The sequence below is a fragment of the Protopterus annectens genome, chromosome 9.part0 (assembly GCF_019279795.1).
Source record: "Protopterus annectens isolate FY-2018-M chromosome 9.part0, PAN1.0, whole genome shotgun sequence".
NCBI classification, from domain to species: Eukaryota; Metazoa; Chordata; order Ceratodontiformes; family Protopteridae; genus Protopterus; species Protopterus annectens.
In genome coordinates, this window is record NC_056743.1 from 1,177,371,506 (window position 1) to 1,177,381,928 (window position 10,423).

The 10,423-nt window shown below is 43.5% G+C and overlaps 1 protein-coding gene across 4 annotated transcripts in view; it reads left to right on the forward strand.

Annotated features, from left to right (window-relative positions):
* CENPQ (centromere protein Q) overlaps positions 1-6,267 on the forward strand; it is a 1,051,590-nt gene extending 1,045,323 nt beyond the window's left edge. For all 4 annotated transcript variants that reach the window (XM_044084066.1, XM_044084063.1, XM_044084064.1 and 1 more), the window contains one exon: positions 5,948-6,267. In XM_044084066.1, the coding sequence (XP_043940001.1) occupies positions 5,948-6,070 (123 nt within the window). In that variant the 3' untranslated portion in view covers positions 6,071-6,267. The remainder of the gene's footprint in view (positions 1-5,947) is intronic.
* Positions 6,268-10,423: the final 4,156 nt, after the last annotated feature.

The following is a 10,423-nucleotide window of genomic DNA, read 5'->3' on the forward strand; positions in this document are numbered from 1 at the left end:
TTCCAGCTTCGGAACCATCAAAGAAATCAAAAGTGACGGAGTTGAAGAGTTCTGGCTCTGATGCTGCTGCTTCTGTCTCTGTGCCGAGGCAGCCTTCTATGTCAAGGCACTCACCTGTTTTGAATCCAATTTCACCAACCTTGAGATCTCCTATTTTGGAAAGGAGGAGATCTCCTTTCATCTCCACCTGTTCCTCCAGGACACACTGTGATGAGGATGTTGAGCAGGTGGTGAAGAGGCTGCTCTGTGATCGGGTGCTGGCTAAACTTTTAGCGCCTCTGGACCCAAAGGCTTCGGAGACATCCTATCTTCAGGCTACTGCTCCTCCTCCGACTGCTTTGTTCTCAGAGTTTAATACTTTGGGTTCTTTAGTTTTTGGTTCCGAGAATTCTTCCTGCTTCCTCGGAACCGATAACTGTGTCCTCATCAGCTCAGTCTGGAGCCAAGGGGTCTGGGAGCAGACTATCTCAGGTCAACTCCGAGAGGGATAGTCACCCCGGTTTTTCTTCGGCACTGACCCTCCCTCTTGGTGCGTCAGCTCGAGTGAGCTCTGCTCTCACATCTGCTTTGGAACCTGTCCCTTCTGCTCAGAGTTGACCTTCCATTTCCTCAGAGCAGAGGTCTTCTTCGGAGTGGGGTGGTATGGCTTTTGAAGTAATAGAGAAAGCTCTGTCTAGTGCCAAAGCCCTGCCCTTGGACCCGATGTCCCTCCAGCAGCCGGTAGCAACCTCTTCTCCCCTGCCTCCCCCTAGGTGTAGGGAACCAGAGACTCAAGGAGCCCCCATTGGAGTTGTCCCCTCTTCCAAGACCTCCCCAGATTATCTCACTGGAGAGTTCCCTTGGAAGAGACTTTGTAAGAGGAAGCACATTGACTCGCCTGAGTCTGTCACTTCGGATACTGATTTGGACGAGTCAGAAGGGTCCCCAAGATCCCCCTCTGAGGATTTCTCTTTTGCGGACATCCTTGAAATCCTTAGACAGAGGGGTGATTGGAAGACCTCTAACCCTACTGAGGACGAATCAATGTACCTTGAGGCCTTTGGTTCCTGACCTTCCACCTCCTGGGTGACACCGCCATATGACCAACTTTTCGGGGTTATATCCCAGAAAGATTGGACCTTCCCAGACAGTAGAGCCTGTCACGAGGAGGCCAAACAAATTTATAACTGCTCTGAAAGACAAATCCTTTCTATTGGAGTTCCTGTGGATGCTATGGTGGTAGCAGCAGCCACGAAGAAGGAGCAGAGACATCCTCAAATATCCATCCTCCTAATAGAGTCTGGGACGATGGATAGGTATGGAAAGTGTACTTTTTCTTCAGTGGCATTTAATTTACGATCGCTGAATTACCTGTCCCATTTTACTAGACTTCAAAGGGATCTCCTAAAGGAGTTGGGAGATACCCTTCAAGGTTCAGTAGCTTTGGGATCCATGGACAAAGGTATCTGCGCAACTCTGCACCCTTACCTCTATTGCTAACTCCTCCATGAGGCCGAGTTCATATGCAGCTGACTGAGCGAGCAGGGCAGCCGCAGCAGGGATCTTTCTTAGGAGACATTCCTGGATGTGTCTATGCAACTTTACGGAATCCTTTGTCTTCCTTTACCAACGTCCCCTTTGATGGTTCAACTTTCTTTGGACCTCAGGTAAAAGAGACTTTGACCAGGTGCGAGCAGGAAGGGGAAACCTTATCTGCTGTCAGAGTCAGTTTCTCCCTTCCCTTCTAGACCTTATCCCAAGGGTCATGCAGGAGGGAAGATGTGGTTCCAGAAATCCCAAAAAGGTTTCCCTCAGGCACAAGGTCAACCCTCCCCTAGAGGCAGACGGGGAAGATGTAATGGAAGATGCCACACTCGTGGCAGAGGGGGGTCCGCAGCATCAGGGGGATAAAGATGCTTTCTCTGCTCATCCCTTCCATCCCCTCTGAGGAGTTGCCCGACTGTCTCTGGAGGCAATCTGAGGTAGTCTCTCACTGTACCCAAACGCCTGGCTACAAATTTCCCAAGATCGATGGGTACAGAATATAATTTCCAGAGGTTACCTCATTCCCTTTGTTTCCGATCCCCCTGTAAATTGGTCTTTACCAAATGTGCCACCCATTCAGTTACTGTGCAACATCAGAGGTTATCTCGTTGCTTCAAAAAAGAGTCATCCAAGAAGCCCCCACACAGCAAATGGGATCCGGAACTTAGGATTCTTTTTAGTTCCAAAAAAGACTGGGGACTGGAGATCAATTCTAGATGTCAGCAAACTAAACAAGTCAGTAAAAGAATTGAAGTTCCATATGATCACTCTGTAGTCAATTTTTCCATTTATCGGAAAAGACAATTGGATGTGCTCCATAGATCTTCAGGTTGCGTACTACCACATCAAAATGGACAGGTGCTCTAGAAGACATCTATGCTTTCGACTGGGAGCCAGTCATTTTCAGTTTGGAACACTGCCCTTTGGTCTCACTACAGCCCCCAGATTGTTCAAATGTATGGCAGTGGTAATGGCTCACCTGAGACGTCAAGGATTCCAGGTGTTTCCGCACCTAGATGACTGGCTCCTCACTGCTACCACCAAGCACCAACTAATCCAAGCCAGGGACGAGAGACTATCCTTGTGCGCCAGATTAGGGATTAGAATAAATCTAAAAAAATCTGCCTCATCTCCATCGCAGCGCATTGTTTTCTTAGGCTCAGACAGAGACTCAACCATCATGACAGCAACGCTGACACCTTAAAGGACAGAATCGTTGCACAACCAATTCAGATTCTTGTTGAAAAAGGACAAAGTACAGGCCAGGATAGTTCAAGTCCTACGGACCATGGCATCCACCATTCTCTTAGTTCCCTTAGCCCATCTGCACATGAGTACTTCAGTGGCTACTATTTGCCCACTGGTCAGTGCAGGATCTACCCTTGTCCCACCAAATACTCATCACAAACTTCTGCAAGAAGGATGTAACGTGGTTACATACAGATCAGCTTTATCTAGGTTGTCCCCATGTTCCCCCTCAACGAAATGCAGTCTTGACCATGGACACTTCCCAGATAGGGTGTGGGGGGGGGGCATTATCCGGGAATGATGGTCCAAGGTATCTGGCAGGATTGCGAGAACCAGTTGCACATAAATGTCCTGGAGATGAGAGCAGTGCTATATGCGTTGCAAGCATTTCACAGTTCTCTTCCCACTGGGACAATTGCGATTCAATCAGATATGTCTGTAGTGTGGTACATAAACAAGCAAGGGGGAACCAAGTCTTACCCATTTTGTCAATAGGCACAAAGAGTATGGAAATGGGTGATGGACACTCAACACTTTCCGGTCGCAACGCACATCCCGGGGAAGTTTAGTGTGATAGCAGACAAACTGAGTCGAGCAATTCTGATGCTTCACGAGTGGTCCCTGAAAACAGAAGTTACGGAAGAGATTTTCAGCAAATGGGACCAACCTTGCTGTGACCTATTTGCCACATACATGAGCACCAAATGCAGCAACTACTTTGCCCTCATTCCCCATCTGGGAATGTCACCCAGGGATGCTCTGGTCCACAGTTGGCCTCCGGGACATTTTTATGTTTTTTGACCCTTTCCCCTCATACCAAAAGTGATTCAGAAAGCAAAACTGTTGGAATACCCTGATGCTCATTGCTCCTTATTGGCCTCATCAAATCTGGTTCCCCTTCTTGTGGTCCTATCTCTTGGAGGAACCATGGATTCTGGAACCATCTCCAGACCTTCTGATTCATCAATTGGGACAGTTCCATCCTACCATCCAAACCCTGAAATTGACAGCATGGCTGCTCCAGTTCCAAGAATAGCCAGATGTTTTTCCCTTTCTCCTACCATTAAACCCATCCTCATTTCTTCACATAAACCTTCTGCCAGGAAATTATATTGCAGCAAATGGAAAAGGTTTTCCATTTGGGTAGCTAAACAAGGCATAGATTCCTACTCAGTTCCCATAGAATCTATCTTGTCCTTTCTTGCATCTACCATTAGAGTTCAGTTAGCTGCCATCTCTAATTATCATTTTGGGAATATGGGCATTCCAATTATATCCCACTCTTTATGCAATACCTTTTTGAAAGGAGTCCTCCTCCTCAGACCTCCAGTCAAGGAGCCTCCGGAGTGCTGGGACTTGAACGTGGTTCTAACCTCATTGATTTCTCCACCTTTTGAACCGTCTTCTTCATCTGACTTGAAATTGTTGTCTTGGAAGACATTGTTCTTAGTTGCTATAGCATCTGCTAGGAGGGTTTCAGAATTGCAAGCCCTGACCATTCGACCTTGTATTATTTTCCACAAGGATGGTCTCCCTAAAAACTAATCCTTCCTTTCTCCCTAAGGTATGTTCAGAACATAATCGAAACACAACTATTGAATTACCAGTATTCTTCACAAATTACAGCAAAAAATCAGAATACAGACTAGATGTCCACAGAATTCTCTGATTTTATCTGCACAGGACTAAAGATTTTCAAAAATTGGATCAGTTGTTTGTTACCTTTTCAGAAAAAACAAATGCTTGCCTGTCTCCAAGGTCACCCTGTCTAAATGGCTTTTGGACTGCATCTCATTTACTTACAAAAATGTTAGGAAACAACTACCTGCTAAAGTAAAAGGCCATTCAACTAGGGCAGTATCTATTTCATATGCCTTTAAATCAAAACTCCCAGTTGATGCCATTTGTGCAGCAGCTACTTGGGCAAGACATCTCATACCTTTGTCACTCATTACAAATTGGATTTGGCCTCCCGGGACAGGTCATCCTTTGGGTCCACTGTGCTGAAGAGTCTCTCTGCTTAAGCCACCCGGGATAAAGGTGCTAGGAATGCTGTCCCATCCAGCAAGAATCCCCGTGAGATAGGACTACATAACAAAAAGAAGTTATGTAAACGTTCCATGTTTGTAGTCCATCTCGCCTACATTCTTGCTTCCCACCCTCCTTTCCCCTTCCTGTTTCCTGGAGGACCTGGTGGACTATCCATTATGCTGTCTGACCTTGTTGTAGTTGTCTGTCCACATGGCATAGACATTATATCAAAGTACCGTTGTTTGTATGTACATAGTTGTTGATAGTATTATTACTATTATGTATGTAGTTACTTTCTTGCAAACAAGATCTGGGGAATTGCCATGAGGCACCAGTGGGATAGGGTATAGTCTCGAGCCAGTAAAAGCTCTCGAGCTTTAGTATCGGCCGAGTCGGCTCCGAACCCATCCAGCAAGAATGTAGGCAAGATGGAACGTTATGGTAAGTACATAACTTCTTTTTTCATGCTGTTAAGGAGGCATGCTGGGATATTATCAGGTCCCAACATTGCTGTGTTTTTGCACTGGGAAGTGAATTGATGACCTCTTCCCTGGTGATAGTTGTGGGAGCTGTGGTTGGGGGTATTTCTAGTGAGGTGTTTGGAGGCGATAGTGGGATAAAATTGGAGCTATGTTCTCAGGCTCAGTATAGATGGCTCCATTTACAATTAGTTGTGCACATTATGTATTGCTTTTGAAGTTTCGGGCATAACTGAAGAATGCCTTGCAGTTTTCCTTAGCCTGGGAGACTATTTTTATCTCAAGTGTGGCTTTGTATGGTCTCATGAGTTGTTTGTTTAGTTTGATGAGAGAGTTTTTAACCTTGCCGGGCATTGCACTTCTAATTTTTGTCCAGTATTTTCTTCCTTTTGATATCTATGGATGCTGTGGTTTCCACCATGGTGGCTTGCTTTTTGAGTTTGTTGTGAATTTATTTCATACTGTAGCCTTTAAACAGCTATTTACATGATTGTAGAGGGTTCTTGAGATTACTCTGTGTAGGCAGCAGTGTTCCTCGGGTTTGAGAAGGCTTGAAACTTTACCGTGGTGTCATTTAGAAGTAGAAAATTTTGCTTTTATAACAAGAATGTGTTCCCTTTTGTAGTAAGAGTATGACCGTTCTTTTCTCGCTTGTCATTTTTCAGGAGAAGTTACTCAAGATTCCTAACAGCTGTGCTGTTCTGCAAGACCTGATTGAAATCCAGAAAAGCAAAGACATGAAGAATATGCTTATATTTCTGGAGCAGGCCTATGAGGAGGTAGATTAACAGTGATGAGAGTGAACATTTCTGGACATAAATGGGTACACATACTCACAAATCACTGCTGATCAAGTTATTGTTAACTCAGTTCAATTGATGCAGTTCTCTGTCTTTGGGAAATCACATACTCTCGTGATATTTGCCACACAGGTATTTTATGTTTAACCAGCATTTGAATAAAATAGTAAAATGATAAACATAAATTGCAGTTGTGTCTTCGTTAGTTTTCCTGAAGTGCCTTCTGCCTGCTTAACTGATTTTTTTTCTTGACATTTATTATTTTTTTTTAAATGCAAAATAAGTTGTAGATTGATCCAAATGGACAGACTTGATATAACCAGGGCATAGGTCACAGCACATAACTGAAGTATTGAATAAATTCAAATAATATTAAGGAATTGAAAAGATAAAATAACATAAATACACACTGGTTGGGGGGGGGGGGTTCTCTGTCATTTATTAAGGCATTCATAGTATAAAACTGTTGTCCTGCCTGCAGAGGGAACCTTTGGAAAAAGTAATTCTCAGCACTCTCCTGCAGGTCTGTCTTCTGTGAAGATCTTCTCACTCATTTCAGCATTGATAATGAATTATCCATGAAAGGAGAGCAGGTCTGCACTCCTCAGTCCTTTCCCACATTTACAAAAAAAGTAAAAAAAAAAAAAAAAACTGAAAACTGCATAAATCTAGCATTATTATCCCCAAGCAGTCAAACTGAGTAATGTTCTTACCATATTCATCATACTGATAACTGCTGCAGTAGACTTGGATGTATGGTTTACATGCCTGTCAGCTTCCAAAGCTTCAGAGCACCTTCCACATACTCAAACCATTAGGCAGGTTGAACTGAGTTACCCAAAAAGACAAGTTTGAGCACATAGCCTTTAAGAGCTTTTTTGCCATCAAAGAGAAACTCTTCTGCATGCTTTTAAGGATTAACGGTAAGTTTGTGCTGTTCTATTGCTGAACAGATAAGTTCCCTTTGGGGAAAAATCTTCCACGCTATGTTTATTTGTACTGTCCTCGTTAGGAAAGTTATTTTTCTACTAGGAGTTTGTTTTAATGGTCTGTCTTAAGACTTAACTGTACTTTTAAACCGGAGTGTATATTTTCCTGTTAAGTTTTGAAAGCTGTTAAAAGCAGTTTAAAACTATTTCTTTCTATGGAGAATTGTTTATTTTTTCTTTTTGGGGATGGCAAAATGCATTGATTTTTTTACTGTGTTTTTATTGGGAAATGTGTCTTGTTATAACTTTAAATTCTTACTGACTTGTGCTACTTGTCTTTCCTGGGAAAGAGTCTCCATTTTGGCTTGAGTATGTTCAGTCCTTCTTCCAGCCACAAAAAGATAAAGCTAAGCAAAACAGCCTTTGCCACCACAACAGGCTAGCAGTTTGCCTCAGCTACAAGTGGGTGACAATGCTGAGGCCAAAGCTGGTTTCTCAGACCAATAATCTTTTACCTCTGATCCCGCTCTTGTTGGTCCTGGGAGTGGGAACAAAGAACTTTTCCCTGTTGTTGCCACTAACTCATTCTCTCTAGTACAGCTCTTCTGAGTGTGTACCTTCAACTCTCTCTGGATGTGGCTTGAGCCTTTAAAAAGTGAAGTTATCACCTTACAATTCTAACAAATCCTTGTTGACAGAGCTCAAATATCAATGCATTTGTGCTTGCCATCATGTATGCTTCAAGATGAAGTATTCTGATGCCTTGTATGTAGCATGGTTTTGGAATTATTAATGCAAATATGAACAAGCAAAATTTGACACCTAAAGGTGCAGTAGGAGGGAATTGCAGAAACGCCTGAAGGCGCACTGTGCTGTAATGAGTTAATAATCCTGTTAACCCCAATTTCTTATGTCGAAAAGAAACAGAAAACTAAACGTGTATCTGTTTCTCCCCAAATTTCCCTGGACAGAAGTAGTTTACTAGATCTGGCCTAGGATCCAATTTATGCTATTGATCCTTCTCATAAGGTGGACGTTCTTCCATTTCACTGTTCTAATATTCATTACAGTAGGGATCCCTTGCCAAGGGTAGCCTAACATCTAGCCAGTATACCAAAGCCTTTAGGTTGCCGTAAGGTATGCCATACATCACATGTATGCTGTTCGCATAGTGTAGGGCTTAAAGGTGACTGACGTCTGGATGTACCATCCTCAGAACGTATTTGCCGCCACTCCGAACACCATCTCTTGATAGTTGGTCTGAACACCTATTCCATTGCTGGTTCACCAAGCCGTTTTAGGGGTTTTTTGAGCTTATGTTTTTCTTTTGTATTGTTGCTTGTGGGGTTTCATGTCATCCAAGAAGGGTAAATGCTAGTATGGGAGACAGATTCCCCATGAAGACTGTCAAGGGCAGTGCTTATTTTGTTTCTGCACTTCCCACGACCATATGCCTTGTTCAGTTTGTCAGGCCTTTATTCCTAAGGCTCTCTGTAGTCTGCTTTCTTCTTTGGCCTTGTATTTGGAGAACCAACATCTTAAGCTTTTAGCTAAAGACAGGATAGAAAAAACTTCCTGCTCCAAGGGACAGCCATCCATGAAGAAGGCCAAGAAGTCTTGGTCTGATTCTTCTGCCTGCATCCTCCACTGGACATCTCTTCCAAGGCAAGTGAAAGCCCTGAGGATCGCCTGGCTCTGTTGCTGGATTCTTCTGCCACAACTGTTTCAGAGGCCTGCATTGATCCAACCTTGCAGACATCCTTGGAAGCCTTGGTGACTTCCTCTTTGAATGTTCAGGGTGAGACGCGGCTAATTATTTCTGTGGAGCCTAGATGTGTTCCTCAGATTTTGGTCCAGGAGGAAGTTCCAAGGACTATTGTATGCTGTCCAGGGTCAGAGCCTTTTAAGTTTTAGAAGGCAGACATCCCCTTGAAGAAGAAGCAAAAGACTAAGGATATTTCTGCAGCACCTAAGAACCCGCAGCGTGAATAGCAGAATTTCACTCTGAGGTTGTTTAATGCTTTGATGGGTTTGAAACCTCATCATGGAGTCTCTGTTCCAGCTCCCCCTTAGTCTTCCACTCCCCTTAAAAGACCCAGGAACAGGATTCCTCTGAGGAGGAGGTGGATTCACATGAGGAATTCCTTGCTTATTCATCTCATATTCTCTCTCCTTTAGGCTATGAGTCTGAGGAAGAGGACTCTACTAGTCCTGACACTCCTTTTGAGGAAATTTCTTTTGAGGACACAATCTCCAGAATGATGGAGCTTTTTAAATGGTATTATGCCCAGGAGACTTTATCACTAGAGGATTTTTAAAAATAATAGAATATATGCAGGGAGTATAAAAGAGGTATTACAAACTCCTGCATATGGACTTTCCTAGACATTCTGCTGTTCCTCCTGTTTTGGCTGCTTCATTGGATACTGTTTCACTGCATATAAGGCTCCTGATTCCTAGTCCCCTGCCCCCAAGAAACCTGATAGGTTTTATGGGGTGCCTGAGGACTGTAAATTTTAAGTGCCCTTTTGCTGACCCTTTTGTGATGTCTGTGGCATTTGACAAGCCATCTCAATTGCTGCCTTCTACAAAGTTACTTCATTCTGATAATGCCAACAGAACTATGGAAAGTTTAGGTAAGAAGGTTTATACCTCTGCTGCCTTATTTTTTTAGGGCTGTCTGTTATCAGACCCATATGTCCAGACACCCCGACCCCATATGCATATGCAAAATAGGAAAAGGGGTTGAGGATGAATGGATGAATGTCTAGACATATTTTGGCTTTTCTTTCCCAGACTCTGGTAATTTTTGATCTCCCAGTCTCTAAAGGGAAAACTTATGCTATTTCCCTGCTAGGGACTTCATCCTAGGTGGCTTGTCATTCCATTAAGTGTATTTATGATGCAGCAGATGCTTCATCTAGGGTTGCTGCATTTGGTTCTGTGAGGAGATATTCCTGCCTTCGGCTTCAACCTTTTCCTGACGATATTAAGGCTAAGTTGATGGCTGCTTCTCTGGACACCAAACACTTGTTGTGTGAAGTTGCTGCTGATTTTTTTAAGCCTTTTAGGATAAGGGCAAGGCCTTTTAGGAACTTAACAGTTCTCTTGTGCCTAAATTTCAGAGAAATTACCCCAATAAGCCAGCCTTTGTTCGTAGGCAGTCTCGTCTTCCCCCAAGTGTAAGAAGGCTGGGAAGCAGGCTCCACTTTTAAAGCTACCCAAACTTCTGTCACAGATGTCTCCTTATTCTGACAAACCAGGTGTTGTCTGATTATCCTATTGTTCTCAGACACATTTCTCTTGCTCTTCATCTTTCCTGTTCTCTTCCTGTTCCCTTCCTGTTTGGTTAAAGATTCCTGGGTTCTATCCATTATGTGCGTGTAGGGTATTTTATGGTCTGGAAATCCAG